This window comes from Danio aesculapii, chromosome 24, assembly GCF_903798145.1.
Source record: "Danio aesculapii chromosome 24, fDanAes4.1, whole genome shotgun sequence".
Taxonomy (NCBI): Eukaryota; Metazoa; Chordata; class Actinopteri; order Cypriniformes; family Danionidae; genus Danio; species Danio aesculapii.
In genome coordinates this window covers 24673744-24695029 of record NC_079458.1, presented here as the reverse complement: position 1 = coordinate 24695029, position 21286 = coordinate 24673744, and the positions used below count along the sequence as shown (strand labels likewise).

The 21286-nt window shown below is 37.1% G+C and overlaps 1 protein-coding gene across 1 annotated transcript in view; it reads left to right on the top strand.

Annotated features, from left to right (window-relative positions):
• pip4k2aa (phosphatidylinositol-5-phosphate 4-kinase, type II, alpha a) overlaps nt 1-20606 on the top strand; it is a 52738-nt gene extending 32132 nt beyond the window's left edge. Inside the window, exons 3-10 of the mRNA XM_056450364.1 lie at nt 103-199; nt 6784-6936; nt 7056-7202; nt 7295-7333; nt 12984-13097; nt 13197-13437; nt 15396-15499; nt 17680-20606. Of these exons, the coding sequence (XP_056306339.1) occupies nt 103-199; nt 6784-6936; nt 7056-7202; nt 7295-7333; nt 12984-13097; nt 13197-13437; nt 15396-15499; nt 17680-17760 (976 nt within the window). The 3' untranslated portion in view covers nt 17761-20606. The remainder of the gene's footprint in view (nt 1-102; nt 200-6783; nt 6937-7055; nt 7203-7294; nt 7334-12983; nt 13098-13196; nt 13438-15395; nt 15500-17679) is intronic.
• The last annotated feature ends 680 nt before the right edge of the window (nt 20607-21286 follow it).

Below are 21286 nucleotides of genomic sequence, written 5' to 3'. Positions count from 1 at the left end.
TATATCAGAAATAATAAAATTAATATACGCAAAAGAAATAATCATGTTGATTTCAATTCAAATTAATTAATGTTTAAAATGATTTTCTTCTTTTGTTTTCAGAGAGAATATGCCAAGCCATTTCAAGTTCAAGGAGTATTGCCCTCTTGTTTTCCGTAATTTGAGAGAGAGGTTCGTCATCGATGATCAGGACTTCCAGGTAGGCTCTGGATAAGAGATCCAAGGTGTCACATTCAGTGCATCTTAAAACCTCAGTGTAAAACTGTGGTTGAACAACACAAGACACCAGTGTACTTACCACTAAACAATGCAAAACAGATTCAAGTCTCTGTGAGAAAAGCCCATGATTACCAAGAGGTAATTTAGTCATTAACCACTCAATTTGCTGTCGTAATGAAGACCATTATTCCCTATAATAACACAGTAATGTCAGAGCTGTCCTTCAGCCTCCCACGTACAAACGTTCCTAATTGGCCTCATATTCCTTTCCGTATATCCCTTTCATAGACAAAAATACCTTTTTAAGCAAGAATAGTCGCAATCAGTGTACATTAGGTGGAAAGCCTTTCCTCAACATTTCTAATTTGGGCTAATGAGCAAGATGGGCCTTTGCTCTTCTCTGTAATCAGTAACTCAGGGTCTTGGTTAGAGCTTCTTGTCTGCTTGTGTGGGTTTAAAAGACATCACATTCTGACTGTATTGCTGACACATACACAAAATAACATCAGCTTCCCAGAATCCGTTGCTTATTTTACGGGCTTGATTAACCCTTGTGTGCTTTTGGGGATGTTTTCTTCCACTCTGAGGGGATTTTAAAGCCCAATTTGGCCACAACTTTCTTAGTGTTATAGCAAATGGAATGGGTTTTTTTTCTTTCTTTGACACATTTTTTGGTAATTGTAATTTTTTAAAAACTCTACAATACACTCTGGGAAAATTTACTTTCGTTTTGTTAGTTGCTGTTTTTGCCCTATTGACTTCCATTATAACAACATTTTTTGATCGCAGAGCCGCGACACTATATAATCATTCATTCTTTATTGTTGGGGGTTTCTTTGTTGGGAAGAGGTCAAATTTGTCATTTTTACTGTTGATCATCAGTTACAGTATAGCGTGTGTTTGTGTGTGTGAGAGAGACAGACAGACAGAGATAGGGAATGTGTTAGTTTAAGAGATCTTTGGACACATTAATATATTTGAGAAAATAAAACCTAAGTACTTCCGCTATCAGAACATGGTAAAGTGTATTTATGCATGCACACTATAAATTGCTGTTCTACTCCATAGAACTCCATAATAAAGGTAAAAGGTAAACATTTTACCACTTCCCAGCAGGGAAACCACTAAACATGATTATATGGTGTCATGGCTTTGCAATTAAAAAATGTTGCTATAATAGAAGTCAATAGGGGAAAAACAGCCACTAACATAACGAAAGTGGAGTCAATTTGAACAATACACAAGGGTTAAAAAGCTTCAGTGAGAGCTGTTTAATTGTGGTTTGCCATTGTCTAGGCTTCCTGTGTTGTACATCAGAGAAGAATGAAACCTTTATTTCACTAAGACAAGCATATTTAGAGGTGTGTAGAACTGCATATTATTTTTATGCTGTCACTGCTTGTATGCAGAATCGAGGACAGGAGGTCTAAAAACAGACACATTTTTATTTTAAAAAACTAAAGATATCCATAAAAGGCAATAATGGTGAACGCAGGGGAAATGTCTAAAAGCAAATACATTGTGATTAGAGATGTCACATCGCAGACATGAATTTCCAAATTGTTTTTTTGTTTTCAGAATTGCAATTTGTAAATGATTTTGGAAAAATAATTATCTAGATGTTCCTTTGCAGCTTCCTTGTTTTTGTCTAGTTTTCAGAAATCAGGCTCAGAAAAGTGTATATCATAATTTGCATTTGTCAGCCTATATATCAATATTGAAAGAAGATAAAACAAAGGAAGACATGGTGATGCAACCTATAACTCCATAAAATGCAACATACTGTAAAAGAGATGCCATCTTTGATATGTTTTTAAGCAAGGCAGCCTGTTAAGGAATTGACTAATAGCAAACCACAACCGTCAAAATCAAATCCAAACCTGCATTCTTTTTCTTGGTCAAGAAGCTGTTTTACCTAGATATTCATCATAGCTTTGATGAATTAATACCTTAAAGGTGCTGTATGTAAGTTTTTGACATAAAAATAGCACATGTTTGCAGATATTTAAGAAACATGCTAAGTGAACATTCTTGTTTACTTGAAAAACAATGCTTAAGTCAGTTATTCTGCTTTGAAAACGTGAGTTCCATGCCAGAACATCAGTATTTGTTTTGGTTTTCCAATGCTAGTTTAACCAACTAAATTTCACTAACCCGGATTGCCTTCGTGGAAAACTGCATTTCATTCATTCTGTCAGGAAGGCGCTCAAAGTTTGTGTCTGTGAACGAAAATGCAACCTCAGATTCAGCGTTCCACATGAGGAGGTTATTAATTAGCAAATAATATAAATATTACAAACTTAAACATTAGGTGATCAGGTTACATTGTAACACTGTGGTCTTACAACATGCTACGTGATGAGACTTGCAGTCATAAGCAATTTGGCTGTTTGCACCAGACAAAACATGACAGAAATTTAAATACAACAATTTAGATGCACAGAAAATATGTGCACTCGCTGCATTCCAACGAAATGGTAAGGGTTATAATCTAATTAATGCATATTAAATAATATTAAATGTACACTGAATCAATGATATTTGTTGGCTTCCACTGAGTCACAGTTCTAAAATTTCAAACAGTTCATTTTCAAGATCTGAGGTTGAACTGTCTGCGGCTGCTTTCAGTAGTATGGCAATAAATGTCATCTAAAATAAAATTTAAACTCACAATATTAGCATTTCACACGGAATAACACATCAGGTGTACCTGGGGTGATCATTGTCAGTTTTCTGTTGTTCAGCTGCAAGAAATAGAAGCCGTTTCTAAAATATAAATTTCAGATGTTGGTGAGGACCAAAACTCCTTTTAATATGGAAAATAGTCCTTAAATCAACCTAAACCAGCCTTAAATCAGTCTTTAGGTTCGATATACAGCCACACTCCTGTTGATGTTGTCAATCTGGCAACCTGCACTTGCATGGAGCCATCAGAGAAAATGTGTTTTGGACCAGGAGTGCAATACCTAGTTCATCCACTGGGTGTCAAACTTACATACTGCACCTTTAAATAAATTTTCAACCAAGGGGCCACTTGAAGGCCTCAGCAAAACCCCAAATATGACCTTAAAATGACTTTTAAGTCATTTTAAAAAAGAATGAACACCTAAACAAACAAAAACAGCTACAAATCGAGATATTACTTGGTGTAAGTTGGTTGAAGAAACTTGCATAATTTTAAAAGTGCGTTTCTTAGCACTTTCGTGAATTAATTTAAAAGTCCTTAAAAATCAGATCTTTATTCAGTAAATAACAAAATAGTAGAGGAATCGGGGGCCTTTGAACAATATTATGGACAATGGAGTGCCTTGGAGAACCTCAGCCCTATAAAATGAGGCTAGTGTAGGTCAGCCTTTCATGTCGGTCATAAGTGGGTGGCACTTTGGACCAGACATTATGCCGCAAGTCAAAAGTCTGGCTATGCGAGACTGCGTGCATGATAACAAAGCTGTTTTGTAACAGATCTAGAGTAATCCTGCCATGACTTCCTAATGGTGTAGTTTCTCAGGCCTGTGTCCTCTGACAGTCGCCTGCCTCATCATCACTATTTTCAGCCCATCTTTGCACAGTCTTCCCTGCGGAACGAGCCGTCAGCTGAACAGCTACAGGCCTCAACCCGCATGACTCAGCTCGGGAAGCCATGCAGGATCTCATATCCTGATTTCTGTCTTGCGTTTAATAAGGGTACTTGATGAATATGGTCTGTGTGTCAATGAAGAAATCCAAGCCCAAAGACTAGGGGAAGACATTGTAATCATGATCACAGAAAATTATTGTCACTTCAATCATGTTCATCTGACTTGAATGTGTCAGTGTGATTGTATCTTCACAGAACTGTGCATTATTGCTATGTGGACATTACATAGCATGGCAAAAAGAAAATTAATTGGGAAATAAACACATTCTAAACGCGATATTAAAATAAACTTTAATAAAAAAACATTTTTTTAGCGTATACTCGTAGAGGGAGGTCATTGGGATATGTGTAGATTGCATAGATGTTTGAGCTAGCAGACATTGGCAATGGATATAGAGCTGCACTGAACAGCTGTGTCCGTCACTCAGCCGCACTGAGCAGACCTTCCAGTACTTTCAAGTGCATCATGTGTCCACCATGAACCTTTTTTTCTCCCCTGAAACTGGGACATACACAAGGACAGAGCACTTCAATTGTAGAGACAAAAAAACAGTCAAAGTGACCATGTATGTGTGGACAGTCATTTCTGTAAATGTTCTGCGCACAAAATGTTGTTATCATAAACTCACATCCCCTTTTTTCACGAGAGCCAGTATTTAGTCATGAGATATGAGAACCGCTTTCAGATGTTGAACTTCAGAGCCTTAAACTCTACAGCTGAGCTATAAGTCAACAGAAACCAAACAAACATGCATCATCACAGTTTTGAATAAAAAAGACTTGCTTTTATTCAGCAGATGTAGCAGAAGAATTGGTTAACAAGTTTTTAATTGCAAATCAATGTACTAGAATTCTGGAGTATCATGTGCTGCAGACTCTCAAGATTTAGCACAGGAAAAAATAACCTTTTCTGAATGTATTATAATGTAAACAATAGGGTATATGCACAACTGGTTATTTCCATGCCAATAAACCTCCATGAACAGTTAATGTGACTTTAAACGGTTCCTTTTACAGCATCGATGTTGTAATGTAATTAAAATACAATCAGTTAAATAGACTTCAGCATTCATTTAGATGTTAAAGCTTCAAACGAGATGAAAAGCTGTTTACACTCGCACACGTCAGGATCAGCAGGGTAGACCAGAAACACCATTGAAAATACTTGAGTAAAGTAAATGTTCATATTTTAAAGACATGGCGCAGGAAAATGTAATTTAATGCAGTGCTTCTTGTACAATCTGAGACCCACTTTATATCGTATAGAAGCGCTTGACCCTGGTTACTGACAAATTAAAAGTCCTTCTGCAAACTAATTGGTCAGATGCAGCTTTGGTGAGCACAAAACACTTTAATCAACCAAACATTTGAACAGTAATGTATGATGTCATTTTGTTAAATTTAGAATATATAATACTTTATTGATTCATTCTTGGGCGATGCAGTGGTGCAGTAGATAGTGCTGTCGCCTCACAGCAAGAAGGTCACTGGTTCGAGCCTCGGCTGGGTCAGTTGGCGTTTCTGTGTGGAGTTTGCATGTTCTCCCTGCGTTCGTTCGCTTGGGTTTCCTCCGGGTGCTCCGGTTTCCACCACAATCCAAAGACATTCAGTTTAATAAAGGGACTAAGGGAAAATGAATGAATGAATAATTCATTCTTTTCTGCATTTAAGTCCCACTGATAACATTATAGTGCTATCTAGATAAGGTTCCTGGATTTAAACCAGCAGGTTCAAGGGGCAGGTGTAGGCTGTTTACCTCATTTTTTGGCTCGCATTCGGTGGAATAGGTGAACAATTGCTACATTTAAATCCACAATTTTATTGTTAAATTTTGCATTGTAAAAGGTCATATTTTGGTTTTAGGGGTCTCCAACAACAGGCTGACATACATGCAAGGTCAAAAAACACTTTCATTGACTTGTAAAATGCATTTATTTTTACCTAATTATCCCAACGACTCCCATGTGATTTGTTCCCGAACCCCTCCTTTGCGTGAGGCTAATCTGCACTGATTGGTCCCAGTCTGTTGTGATTGGTTGACTGGGTTCAGGGCGAGACAGAGAGAAATGCCCACCTTTTCTATGAAGTAGCACACGGAGTATGTGTTAACACCAGCATATTACTCTACTTTTAAACCTAACCCCAAGTAATAACAACAACACATTCAGTAATTACCCACACAGTGGCAAAAGTTGAACTATTTTGACCGCACTGCGCGTGTAGATACAGCTGATGGTTGCCTTAGCAAAGGCAAACAGCAGAGGATTGTGAGTTCAGAAACGCATATAAATCGGTAAAGAATAAAGCACGCATCGCGTTTTTAACGCGGTTTTGGACACAATATGTGGATAAACCCATACAGATTTAACCTGAGAGATGCAGTACAAGCACTGATCTATAATAGAAATGTGATTACAAGCCACATTGAGTGATTACAACTAACAACACACAATTAAATACATATCAAGCAAACTACACAAAACGAGGCAACAATTTTAATTACTTACGTGTTATGATCTGAAGGAAGAAGAAACTGGTCCATATGAACTGTAAGAGTTAATGACAAAGTCCCTGTTAAAGTCTTACCGGATCATTACCGGATTCATTCACTTAGTGCTGTGTTACACAAGGCATGGAAGGTCATTTTTAAAAACCCATAACAGGGGCTCTTTAATCAATTTGCTTATTAACATTGGGGAAGACAAACATCTGAGAAGAAAATGAACAGTGCATTTATATGTTGAGAGGTGTCTGGAAGTTTGCTCATACTATAATATGTTATGGTAACTATGTTTTTACCCCTAAATGAAGAATGTAAAAAATCTGTGCTGCAAGTATATCATAACGCTCAATATGAGTGTTCGAATTCTCTCTGTTTTATTAATTTCTGTATTCATTGTGTCATTACTTGTCTTTCTCTTTCTTAGAACTCTCTGACTCGCAGTGCACCACTCGTCAGTGAAGCTCAGGGCCGAAGTGGTGCACGCTTTCACACCTCCTATGACAAGAGGTACGTTATCAAGACCATTAGCAGCGAGGATGTGGCGGAGATGCACAACATCCTCAAGAAATACCACCAGGTATGAACACACAGGCTCATATATTGCCTTTACAATGGCATATACATGTAATTGCTATTTTACCTTACATTTACCTTCTCTCATTAGCCACATAGTTACATTATATTTCTTTATTGCAGTATATTGTGGAATGTCATGGATCCACACTGTTGCCACAGTTTCTAGGCATGTACCGCCTCACTGTAGATGGAGATGAGACTTATATGATTGTCACACGCAACGTGTTCAGCCACCGGTTGTCTGTGTATAAGAAATATGACCTGAAGGTAAGGATTGTGGAAAAACTGGCTGGCAAAGTCACTCTTGATGACTGATTGTGGTTTGTTTGGAGATATTTCAATTTTTCTGCTCTGTGTAGGGTTCTACAGTTGCCAGAGAGGCTAGTGACAAAGAAAAGGTCAGTTTCACCCTCAAACATTCTCTCATGTTTAATATTTTATTGTTTATCTTATTACTTTTTGAGTAAAAACACTGTAATGCATGCCATGTTTCTTTACTTTGGGTTTGTAAAAGATGGCTCATTTTGTAGTGGCTAATTGTTTGTCACTTCGAGCACCTTAATTTACTAGGAAAGAGTGTGAGACATGCTGAATTTAGAGCGTCTGTGTGATTATCGGGTGCACAGATGTAGATCTATCCTATACTTAGAGTGTCAAGGTGAAGCGGAGTCCATGGTGCTTTTTTAAGCTATGGAGATTAAACCAAGAGTCTGTAAGCTTCAGTGGCATCAACACTGGCACTGTAAACAAAAAGCATGATTTAAAGAGATAGTTCACCCAAAAATATCAAATTCATCACTATATACTTGCCCTCAAGTGATTCCAATTGTTTATGATTTTCTTTAATGTTTTGTAAAACATAAAAGAAGAAGATATTCTAATTAACATTGGAAACTGGAAGCCATCGACTTCCATAGTTTTTCCTACTATGGATGTTAATAATTTTACTTATTCAGCAGCATAGACAGGGTGTCCGCAGGGTTGTAAAAGTTTTTTTTTTTTTTTTTTTTTTTTTTTTTTTTTTTGATAAATTTTTAATTTGTGTGAAGTGCAGGCTTTTATTCTAAAATTAGCGCTGATTTATTTAAATGTTTAGAGTAGGACCTGAGCAATATCATGTGAGGTGGTGTTCATTCACGCGCACGCTAAAACAAACTGGGTACCCGGCTAGCTTGCTGCCAACCATATAGGCGAGCTCGCTTTCGTTCATTAAATAAATTAAAACATGGGGAAATGCAAGTTTTCAGATCTTGGCTGGAGGACTCAAGATATAAAGATTGACTTAAACCTGTAGTTGGCAACAGCCGTGAGGCTTATTGCCACGTCTGCAAGAATTAATATAACCTGGCTTGCATCACGCAGTGCCTGCAGTTACACTCACAGCGGTTTATTAGGACACTTTTATCAATCAATTTTCCCGCAATTGACAGCAAGAACAAACATCGAAGCATTGTCTGGGTAACAAGCAGTACCTAATTATGTTCAAAAGAATTTAAAACGCCAAATGGAATGAATTTATACCCCATTTCAAAAGTAAAACATCCTCTAATAGGTAGTGCAGTATGTGGGGGGGGGGAGGCGGGCAGTGTTTCGATGTGATCTGGTTATGTTGTGGTTCTGTGAATGCTGGTGTTGGTTGCTGTATAGTTAACAATTATGACAGTTAAAGTAACTGATGTTAATTCCGATTTAAATTAATTAAAAATTTATAAAATATTCATCTTAATATTTTGGGTGGGGGTTTTTTGTGCATTTGAGTGGGTTTTGGACAGCTTTTGGGCTGTAAAAAGTTTGCTATATCTGGCAACACACAGAATCTATCAGTACAGTTTAGCACGGTTGTCTAACCGTGCCAAGAATTCTAGCTGAGAGCGGTTTGTAATTGTGCCACAACGTTCCAGGCTCAGTGGAGAAACAATCGTAACCGTACCGAACTGTTCTTAGAATAGTGGCTATTGATATTAATGACATATATGACATTGATTATAGACTATGGACATATGCTTCATTTACGCCACTACAGTTGCAGCTGGTAGTCATGCTGGTATTCAATTTTCTTTTGAATTCAACTTAAGAAATTCTGTATACCCTGATAGACTAAACAATCAGTTTGGGATTTAAGAAATGATTTGCATCTGCAGTGGTTAAACAACATTGTATTTAGGAGGTACATGTAAAAGATCCATTCTAAAAATAATTAATATTCTGATAAAAGCTTAAACTGATACTTAACTACAGTGCAGTACAGAACGTAAATCTGCTAGGTCAAGTCAAAGTTCTCCGTGAGCTAAACAACAGATGGCCCACTGGTGGTGTGAGGGCCATAAGGTTACCCGACTCCTACTTTAATTTTTTTATTCTGTCACAGGGCCATAGACCCTAATCCCTGTCATATTGTTAGACACTTTCTGGGTGTAAAAGCTGTTTTAGTGTGAGACCACATAGGAAAACTAGGTTGCTGTTGGCAGTGGTATTAGTGAGGCCAGCAGGGGGTGCTCAGCCTGCAGTCTGTTTGAGTCCTGATGCCCCAGTATAGTGAAGGGGACACTATACTTGTCAGTAAGCGCTGTCTTTCAGATGAGATGTTAAACCGAGGTTCTGACTCTCTGTAGTTATTAAATCCCATGGCACTTATTGTAAAATGTAGGGGTGTAACTCCAGTGTGCTGGCCAAATTCCCTCTATTGGCCCTTACCCATCAAAGTGGATGCTGCACACTGGTGATGGTGTGGAGAGACCCCCCTCATGATTGTGAAGCGCTTTGGGTGTATGGCCATACACGATAAATGCACTATATAAATACACATTACATTGCTTGATAGGCATACTGACTGTGACTATTAAGGCCAGTCTTCTGCATTGTGTGCACATGGTATGTCCGGTGTAGCCTTTGCTTAGTCTTATACCCTGAAACAGACCCTGACCCGCACCTCTCGACAATGTAGAGTGCAAGATCGTTGATTGTTTGGCTTGGTAGCTGTGATGATGGTGGACATTTCTGATAGAAACTCAAAACACCGTCAAAGAAACGTGACAAAGTTAAGCATAGAATCCCCACTGCCTACTAGTGTTTCATAAATGTGTTATTGCTGAGCAACACAAAATGGGATGCAGAAGTATAAATACTCACAATGGCATCAGCTACATGCAGAGGTGGGGTAAAGTGATCACTCAGCACAGAAGTATAAATTAAGCTTTAGCCCTGCATGTGAGATATAAGGCTTCTCCTCTTTCTCAGAGGGCTCACTGTTTTAGTGTTCATTTAGCTGCTTGTTGCCTTGCCAGGTCATGAAGAGGAGTAGAAAAAAGATTATTTTCTTAACATGCTTGGTTGGTTTTCTGAAAATAGACCCTATTTTTTAATCTGCACCTGTACTTGTTGATACAAATGTAGTCTTTGAAGTAGTTCTCTCAAAAATATAGCTTTCTTATTCAGTTCTTTCTTGTAAAAGCTGTAAATGTTTTTTTAAGATAGAGCTGTTTCTCCAGAATTGCACTTCAAATTATCCTCTCGTTCAGGTTTACAGTTCTCCTCTCGAGCCATGGTATGTTGGCAGTCACTCTAGAAAAAGTTTACAGTAAATTATTTTATATATATATATACAGTTGAAGTCAGAATTATTAGCCCCCCTGTTTATTTTTTTGGCCAATTTCTGTTTAACAGAGAAAAGATTTATTCAACACATTTCTAAACATAAAAGTTTTAATAACTCTTTTCATCTTTGCCCATGATGATCGTAAATAATATTTGACTAGATATTTTTCAAGACACTTCTGTACAGCTTAAAGTGACATTTAAAGGCTTAATTAGGTTAATTAGGTTAACTAGGCAGGTTAGGGTAATTGGGCAAGTTTATTGTATAATGTTGGTTTGTTCTGTAGACTATCGGAAAAAATATAGCTTAATAGCTTAAAGGGGTTAATAATATTGACCTTAAATGGATTTTTAAGAATTAAAAAACTGCTTTTATTCTACCCAAAATACAACAAATAAGACTTTCTCCAGAAGAAAAAATATGATCAGACATACTGTGAAAATTTCCTTGATCTGTTAAACATCATTTGGGAAATTAAAATAATAAAAATAATTCTAAGGGGGCTAATAATTCTGACTTCAGCTGTATATTATTTTAATCTTATTTAGTTTTTGTCAGATGTTTGAATGTTTTCTGACATGCACTCTGAGAAATAAAGGTACAAGCTATTTTTCTTGGGTGGTACCTTTTTTAAAAGGTATGTTCGTATTTAAAGGATCTAAAATGAATACTTTAAAGGTAGATTAAAGGCAATCTATGTTGCATATACTGTGATTCAGTCATTTGGTTAAATGTTCTTCCCTCTTTTAAAGTCAAATTGTAAGCACAAGGGATTTTACTTTAAGGATGTGTCATATATTTAAGAATATTCACTGGATATTACTTATCAGGAAATGAATGACTCATAAAATGTTGTGATATGAGTTTGGAGGGTATTGGCTGAAGTGAGAAAATATTGAGTAAGAGAGCTTGGTGACTATTTATCTGCTGTTTGACGTTTCCTGTCTTAAAAAGTATGACTAGATGAATCTGGCATAATAAAACCCATTCATACTTGAGGTGTATGATATTGAAAAAAATTCTACCATATACCGCACAGTGTTTTTGTGACTGTACCCTGCCTGGTCTGTCATGCATGAATATAACATTATGATTTATTCAGAATTACTAAGCAAATGGTAGTCATTTTGAATTGACGATTGAATCATTGGCTCACTTATTTTGTTTACAATACAAATTTATGAAAGAAACAAGCTGAGACGTACAAAAGATCAGTTTAGTTTATCTCCAGCGAAACAAAAAAAAAAGAAGAGAAGATTGTGTCTTAAATATAACTCACACAGTTTTAGTTTTAAATGTTGGAATTGAAAATAGTTGTTTTAGTCGCTTTATAGCTATCACTCTTGTGAAATTTAATAAATACAGTATATGTGTTGATCTGTAGTTGATTCATAACGTTTAATCAGTGCCCTCCCATGGATGTCTGTTCACTTTTAGTGTTATCTGATGTCACTTTAAATGCACTTTCCTCAACCAGACCCTCCCCTAATGCTCTTCACCCCACCAACAGGACACACTTTGGCTATCAGTGACCTAGATTTCACAACAGCATAGGTGTATGTTTGCGCTTGAAAGTTGTGAAATCTGCAAATGTTCAACGCTGTTAAAGTCCATTAAAAACTGAACTGGAGTCTGAAGCAACAGTACCAAATAAGCTATTTAATTACAAAGAATCACTAGAGTAGTTTCAATTTTTAAATCGCCACGGAGGAGAGATAATTGCCTGCATTCCTTTTCAATAGTTTGAACAAGCCATAATAAGTTTTTACGTGGAAGTCATATTATTTAAAGCTGAGACACTGTTTATATTCATTTTAGTGTAGTTACATATAACTGCTTTCAAGGTTTACCATAGTTTGGAAAAGGTTTTAGGTGAATTCAAGGTTTTAAAACCGCCAAAATGCTATATGTAAGTGTTTTTTCACAATTATTTTATTTAGTTTTTTAGAGCAGCAGTATCTCCAGCTGAATAGAACCCTTCACATCAAAAGCTACTGATCCAAAATATGTTAAATGTCTCTTAAAATAATAAATATGGTGTTCAATGGGGGGGAAAAGTTCTTTTAAAAGTTAAAAACAACGCATTTAAAGCAGCAATCATACCGTGAAACCATATTTTTATCCAAGGTTATCATGCCTTGAGAATCTTTCACCGGCCCATGCCTGGTTACACACACCTTTACCTCTACTCATTTCCTTTGTAGGCCGTTCTGAGTATCTCTATATACAAATGTAGATCAGCTAAATCCGCCAGCTTCCTCATTTGTTCATTAGTGGGTCTCTTGACACTACACGCAGCTGAACACAGTGAACAGCCTCTTATTTGTGAATCTAGAGCACCCCCTGGTGCGCCACATCATATTACTGCATTTGTTTGAATGTTAAAGATGAAGCATTTAAGAGTCTGCGAGTGTGAGCATAATCGGCTAAATACTGTTCCTTTTTTCAAGCAGGCTAAAGAACTGCCTACGTACAAAGACAATGACTTCATCAACGACGGACAGAAAATATACATCGATGACGAGAGCAAGAAAATCTTCCTCAATAAGCTTCAAAAGGACGTGGAGGTAAATCATTTAAGATTTGCTAATGCGCTCGATGAGGCATTTGTCATGTGCACTTCCTCAATCTGTTGTCTGTTATTCCTCCCTCGTCTCTCGGTTCAGTTCCTAGCCTTGTTGAAGTTGATGGACTACAGCCTGCTGGTTGGGATCCATGACGTCGAGAGAGCAGAACAAGAGGAAGTGGAGAGCGAGGATAATGAGGGAGAGGAGGAAGGAGAGAGTGATGGAGGGATTGTGGGCACTCCTCCTGACAGTCCCAGTAACACTCTGGACAGCACTAAACCACTCTCGCCGGGAGATTTCGACCCCAGTATTGACGTCTATGCCATCAAAAGCCATGACAGTGAGTGGAGCTAATGTGTTGTCTTAATGGGGCCTTCCACTGTTTTTGACATATGCCATAGCTTTATAACAAAGATAACCACATTTAATTAGCAATAGCACATTTTCAAACTACTTTTGTAAATGCTGCTTACATGTATCAGGTCCTTCAAGATTATGCTTACAGTGTCTAACTGTTCATAGCATTGTTTGACTGCATTTTGGCAAATGTTCAGATGTTGCACTTCTCTAATGCAGAGTTCAGACTGCACGATTTTCAAACTATTCGTGTCACAGATGTTTTCACGCTGCATGACTATCTGGGGTAGCATTCCGCCGATGCTGTGTTTACACCGCAGGATGGATCGACGAAAGGGGATTTCACACTGCATGACTTTAAAATGGGAAGAATAGCCGACAACTTTGTCTCTGTCTGCAAACTACATCTCACAACCAAACACACACGAAAAGTGACATTGAAACAACCCGAGGTTACTTAGTATATCTTATGTTATTAACCACATAATAAGATAGAAGCATTTATTGGGGTAGAAAATGGACTTATTTTGCTCACCTGGCTTTGAAGGGAATTCGCAATTTCTCTTCAACTTTTTTTTTCGACCCAGTTGAGGATTTGCTCAGATGAAACGTCAAACAGACACGGATGCTACTGCCAACTTTCCACTAGTTTTTCCTTAATTTCTTGGGTCCAAATGGACAAAAAAGAAGCCCTTTTAACTTCTTCCCCAACCTCCCGCTGGCTTGCAGATACCCACACTAGTGGATGCTGCTCTCTCAGTAGCTATGTTTCCATCCAAAACTGCGAATGAAATTTATGCACAAAACTGGATTATCGCATTAAAGACGTGCGAGTAAAGCAGTGTTTCCATCCAACGAGTCAAAGCAAAGAAAATCGTCACTTCCTGATTAACTGGCGCCAAATATCAACAGTAAAAACTGAATTTACTGTGGTAGAAGAAGTCAATCTTTTCTTCATCTAATAAATGACTTGCGCCTCAGAAGGCAAACCTGACACGCAGTGAACGCGCTGTTGCGTTTGAAGGTGTCAGACGCGTAGCACAGACGCTCTTGATTCTGGAGGTCATTAATAATATAATAACACTAATACTGAAACGGCAAGGCGTTTTAGAATGACCAAAACAACAGTTCAGGTTGTTTACAGTGTGCTCAGCCTGCTGGTTTGTCCATTTACGCACATTTTCATCATCACATGACCTTTTTTAATGCGCATACTGAAATTTGTGCAGTAAAAGTGTTTCCATCGTAGTTTATGTGCATCTTTTCTTATCGAATAAAAAGTTTATCCTACTCAGTTATGCGCAAAAGTTTTTTTATGCGCATTTTTAAAATTCATGCGCATCATAGCGTTTCCATCAATCATCATATCCAAAATGCGCATAAAAATAGATGGATGGAAAAGTAGCTACTGACTGTATGTAATCCCTGATGTTATTTTTAGTCAAAACTTATTTCACATGGCATGATTTTGAATCGCCAACAAGTCCCGATATTTAGCATGACAAATATCTCACGGGTGTCTGCGACTCATCTGCTATTCTCTCAGTTTGCATCTTTGATAGTTCACACTGTGTAATTGTTACTTGTGAATGAACACCGATTCGCCTGAGATTTCTCAAAACCTGTCTGGGAAAAGTCATCATGCAGTCTGAACTCTGCATAAGCGATACTAAAATGAATTTTCCCACATAACACTTTGATCATAGTGGACCACTCTTAGTGTTATGATGTTTCTGATCATCCAACCATATCCTCCAAGCTATTATCACAATCTAATAAGTTGACCTAGTCTAGAGACTCAGATGATGAAAAGAACATTAATAAAATGAAACATTCTGTTAAATAACAGCCAGCTTTCACACATAAGGCGTCTACGTTTTCATTGTTGAATAACCTATTCATGTATCCCATGATAAAAGTCTGTCATAAACCTCCCCCCAGATTCTCCAAGAAAGGAGGTCTATTTTATGGCAGTTATCGACATCCTCCAGCATTATGATGCCAAGAAAAAGGCTGCCCATGCAGCTAAGACAGTAAAACATGGGGTGAGTGCTTTTTCTGTGTTGTTTACATTTAAATGTAATTGTTCTTAATATTTAGAATATCCCATAACCCATTTATAGCTATTACTCAAAAAATTCCCATTCATGGGAAAATATGGCAGCAGTGGTCACCATCATTTCACACCAAAATACTGTGTTTCTGATGTTATGTGTCAGTACTTTTACATCCTGTATTTCACTAGAGTATAACATAAATGTGTAAGCTAACTGAACTATCACAACGTGTTTATGAAATGTACTGATTGCTAGGGCTGCACAATATTAGAAAAATCTGACAATATTTAGTTTTTCTGTGATATTTATTGTGATATACTTTATTACACTTGCAGAGAATTTTGGGTTACACTTTATTTTGTTTCAGTTCTCGCTCTTAGCAAACCATTTTGACTTTTGCTTCAATAAACTCCTAATTTGCTCCTTATTAATAGTTATTAAGGTAGTTTATGTATTGGGTAGGATTATAGATGTAGAATAAGATCATACAGTGTGCTTTATAAGTACTAATAAGCAACCGATATCTCAATAACATGCATCGTAATAAGCAACTAGTTAATAGTGAGAATCGGTCCCTAAAGTGTTTCCGAATGAATTAATTTTGATTGACTGGACTGATTCTGTAGGAGAGTTAATTATGCATAACATGTAATAAACAAACTACAAGCATAGATAAATGCAACAAAGCAAAAATAAAAGTAAAACAAAGAGTGCATGCATTATGGTTTCGTATAAGTAAATGTAAAAATTACACTGCAAAGTCAACTCAACATTGCATATCTTTGCGATGTGACTACTGCGGATGCACACATTGCAATATCGATGCTGAAACAATATATTGTGCAGCCCTACTGATTACTGTAATAAAAGTAGAGGTGGACATGTGATCACAGTAGTTCTGTGTGAATTAAGTTATACAGACAAAGACAAAACGCCATCAGGGTAACAGAAATGTCTCTAAAATAATGCGATTAATGCTCACTCATTAATATAAATGCAACACAAAACCCTAATGTACATAATTATTGTTTTAAAAAATGTTAGAAACAAAACTGTTTAAATATAAATCGTGTGATTATACCATTCAGAAACTGCCGATTACTGGGTTTTTCCATAGATTATATTGGAATTTGTGATAAAAACATAAATTGACTGTCTCTTATAATGTGGCACATATGATCTTTATTTGACATATATAGAGAACACTATACTGTATATATCTCACTACACTACAGGTCAAAGGTTTGGGGTCAGTAGGATTTTTAAATGTTTCGAAATAAGCTTCTCCTGCTCACCAAGGCTGCATTTATTTCATCAAAAATACAGTACAAATTGTAAACTCTTGAAATGTTATTGGGCTATAAAATAATTGTTCAGAAGTAGTTCATAATTTAATTGAATCATTTATTTCAGTGAATTTAATGATGAATTTTTTGCTTCATTACTCTGGTCGTCAGAGTCACATGGTCCTTCAGAAATCACTCTAATAATAATAATAATAATAATAATAATAATAATAATAATAATATTGTATTAGTAATAAAAGCAATACTGACTGGAGTAATAATTTCATTTGAAACTACATACAATAAGAAAGCAGTTATTTATTTTTTTTATAAATATTTAACAATTGAAAACTTTTTTACATTTAATAAATGCCTCCTTGATGAACAGAAGAATTTTCTTTAAAAAAACATGAAAAAAAATACTGACACTAAACTTTTGACTAGTGTGTGTGTACAGATGAAGTCAGAATTATTAGCCCCCCTGTTTATTTTTTTCCCTCAATTTCTTACGGTTTTTGGACCGTAAGTTATTTTGTTAGATAAGCTCCAGATTTGGCTTCAGTACTGACTAATCTAATGTTTATGCACAGATATAATATTGTATAGCTTCCTATTAAAATAGGAATTTAAATAATAGATTTGAGAGGGGTGTACTCATATATGCTGAGCATTGTAACTATATATAAAATCGACTTTCGTAAATTTAATTTGAATTTGGTGAATTTGTATTCTCCAAAATGGGACGTTTCATCTTTGACCATGTACCGAGGACTATTTTGGAGAATTCCTCTGATGCACCTCATTCCTCATTTATGCTCCAGAACGCATGCATGACTGAAACCTTTTATAGAAGCATCCACCCTCATGCTTTTTTCATCTTAGGCCGGGGCAGAGATCTCCACAGTGAACCCAGAGCAGTACTCGAAGAGATTCTATGATTTCATCACTACCATCCTGCCCTAGTCTGAAACGGCTGAATCCACTGGGGGGATGAAGAGAGGGACGCCAGCAGAGGGGTGCAGAAAACCTGCTCTGCCACAGGGGGGCACCCCTACCGCAGCTACAACCACCATTTGTTTACATTTTGATTTCATTTATTCGTTCTTTGTTTTTGTGGGACCATGAGAGTGATGGAAAAGGACAACAGTAGAACTGTTTTTTGGGGGGGGGATTGGGCTTTTTTAAATGCTTTCTTATGCATGCCCCTTATTCTCATTTTTTTGTTTGTTCCAATTGGATATTTTTCTTGCCTTTTAAATTGCAAGAGGATGGATGGCGAGACGAAAGAGAGCTCTTCTGATGTTCTGTGGCACAGCGGGTAGAAAAAATAGGCCAAAACCAAACTTTGGTCATCGAATCTTCCGTCATCACACACCTAGTTCATCAAATTCTAACACTCGGCTGCCTGATTTGCTTTTTCCACCAGTTTTGTGGACACCCACAGCAAACGCTCGCTAACTTTCTTTTCTCTCAGTTCTCTTCTTGCTCTGGACAGAGTAACCAGAAACACTCTTTGAGCCATTCACAAAAGGATGACCCATCACCCCCCACTTGCCTTGTGTGGACAGACATGAATCTGTTTTCCATGTTCCTTCAGTGTTCTGAGGCTAAAGCGTTTGAAATTGAGGCGAAGGTTCTGGTAGGTATTTACTGTTTTGTTTTGTGTTTATTTTATTTTTTGTTTGTTTGGTTCTGCAGCAACTTGACAGGAGGGAGAATGAAGACACTGAGGCAGCAGGATCAGTCAGTGGTTTCGCTTTGGTCATCAGTGAATTCTGTTACATTAGTGATTCAGTTGCCATCAGCACCTTAAACTGTTGCACTTTTCCTTAGGATCACTCAGTCTGTTACGAGCTGCAATGATAGCACTATAAGGCACTGTTCAACGCAGCCTTGCCGTTTCACGTGTTCTCGCTCATACGCTTGTTCTCAGCAGACAAAACATAGTTTACCTCTCGCATCGTACCAGGACACACCATTTTGTTGTGTTTCAGTATTCCATTGAGGTTTGGGGAAGGGGCGCTTTGTGTATTTTTTTAAACATTGGTTTTGTTTGAATTTGTGTGTGTCTTTTGTTCGCAGTTCTTTTGAACATTCAAATTGGCAGCAAAAGATGAACTGATTTTGCACATGATGAATGGAACCAAAATGTTCACGGAGTTTGTTGGTTCTGCAGTGGTATTTACAAGGGAAATTTAATACATGTAACAGGAGAATACTTTTGTAAACGGCATTGAATTAGAAGCAGGTAATACGACTTAGAGATTAACATTTGTTTCTTAACTTTTCTAATTGAAAGAGAGAAAACGCCTCATGTTTCTGTTGGTCACTTGCACATATTTTACATTGAATTTTAATTAAGCCGAGTTTTAAAAGCACCACTCTGTGATTCGCTCAAAGTGTTCTGATAAATGAAGAATGTTACTATTTTAATTCATTCAGCACAAGTACTGTCTACAAATGAAAAAGAGGAAAAATGCATGTTGCATTATTTTAGTGTTCAGTCTGGACATGTCCAGAGATGGTCTATATTCCACGCTTTCCCCCCCCTCGCCCTAATCCCCAACCCCAGGTCTTTTTTCTGTTTGTTTTTCAAGATGGTTCCATACCTGCTTTATACTGTGTTTTCAATGTATACACTGTGCAAGAGTCGTGCCTTTTTACTCCAAATTATTTAATTCTGTATTTTTTAATCTTTTTTTCAAACAGAAGTAAAATGTTATTTTCTAATATTTAGGGGTGGTTGAAAAAAAAATCCAGATATTTTCAGTGTTTCTTTTCATTTTTTCTCCTCTGGTGTTTTGATGTTTCTTCTGATGCTGTTGCTTCAAACAGACACAAGACATTACACGTTCTGTTCACAACAACACAGCACTGAAAAAGGTCACAATTTCTCCTTGACTGGCTAATTCTATGTGCAAAGCCTTTTTGGACAAGAGTGTGCATTGTGAATTTGTTGATATGAGTAGGTGTGGCTCTTGTTATAGTGTTAATTGTAAATTGTGTTCAGGCTTTCTCGACGCATTTTTATCTGGAAGTATTATCCGGCACCAATGTTACGGCGTCCTTGGTTAGTGTTTCATTTTCTTAATAAACTGAGCGCTGCTTGTGCCCTTGGGAAGCCATTGCACAGTGGGAAAAAGATGCATTTTTTTATTGTTCTCATCGGGAAGAAAACAAACCCTGATCTTCTTGGTTGTATTATTCACAACAGAAAAAAACAAATCTCACACACACGGGCATGACAAAAGAGGCTGTTTTAGCGTCAGACTTTGATAGTGTCGTCAGAGCATCGCTTCAGCTTCTGATACTGGATCCACACGCAGCGATACATATGTGAATTTCACTAAATGTGAAAAGTGCTACAGTAAGATACAGCTTCACGCCTTCTCAGAAAGCCCTCCACTATGTTCTTCGTTTGCCAAAAGCATTCTTTGCTCAGTGTGTTCACTGATGAAATACTCAGTACGTAAGCTTTGGGGAAAATGTAATGTACTTTTTAGCAATTCGATTTTTCTTTCTAAACATTTACGAAAACCGCTACCGGATGGGTTGTGTTTGTACAAGCAGGTTTACACGCGTGTCGAAAGAAATAAAGAACAATCGCATCGTCTGTAACTCTTCCTCTAGATGGTGAAGGTAACGGTAGTGAAGGGGAAGCGCTGCATCATCATCACACTCACAGAAATGAGTCTAAAAACTGTTTTGAGAGTAACCAAAGGGGAGGCTGTCTCGTGTGTTAAGATGTAAAACGATATACACTCCATTCCATAAGCATTGCTCAAAACAATAAAGCACTTTGTCTGCGATTTGTGGTGTAACGTGTCATGTTTTCTCATCTTTTAAATATCACTGCATGTCTATCTGGAGTAACAAAAAGATTTTTTATTACACAATAAACTGTTGCGCATAATAATGATATCGTGTGCATAAAATGACAGCTGTGATGAATAGGAAAAATTAGCTAAACGCCAAACGTAGGATGGATGAATCCCTCTGCATGTGGTTACTTCGATCATAGTTATTCAATTTATAAATCTATCTATCTATCTATCTATCTATCTATCTATCTATCTATCTATCTATCTATCTATCTATCTATCTATCTATCTATCTATATAAAAGTGTGTGTGTGTGTGTATATAATTATCTGATTACACACACACGTGAGTGCATATCTATGTACACACACACACACACACAAATACACACATATTAATACACGCGTTCCCCAATGATGGGGTGCAGCTGGAACGGCATCCGCTGCGTAAAACATTGCTGGATAAATTGGCGGTTCATTCCGCTGTGGCGACCCCGGATTATTAAAGGGACTAAGCCGAAAAGAAAATGAATGAATGATGATACACGCGCGCATGTGTTCAGAGTGTTATCTATATTTTCTTTATTAATTTCAGAGTATACGGTCGAAGTAGCCTATTAGTTGACCTTTTACAGAGTAGACGCCATGTTTAATTTATTCACGAATTAA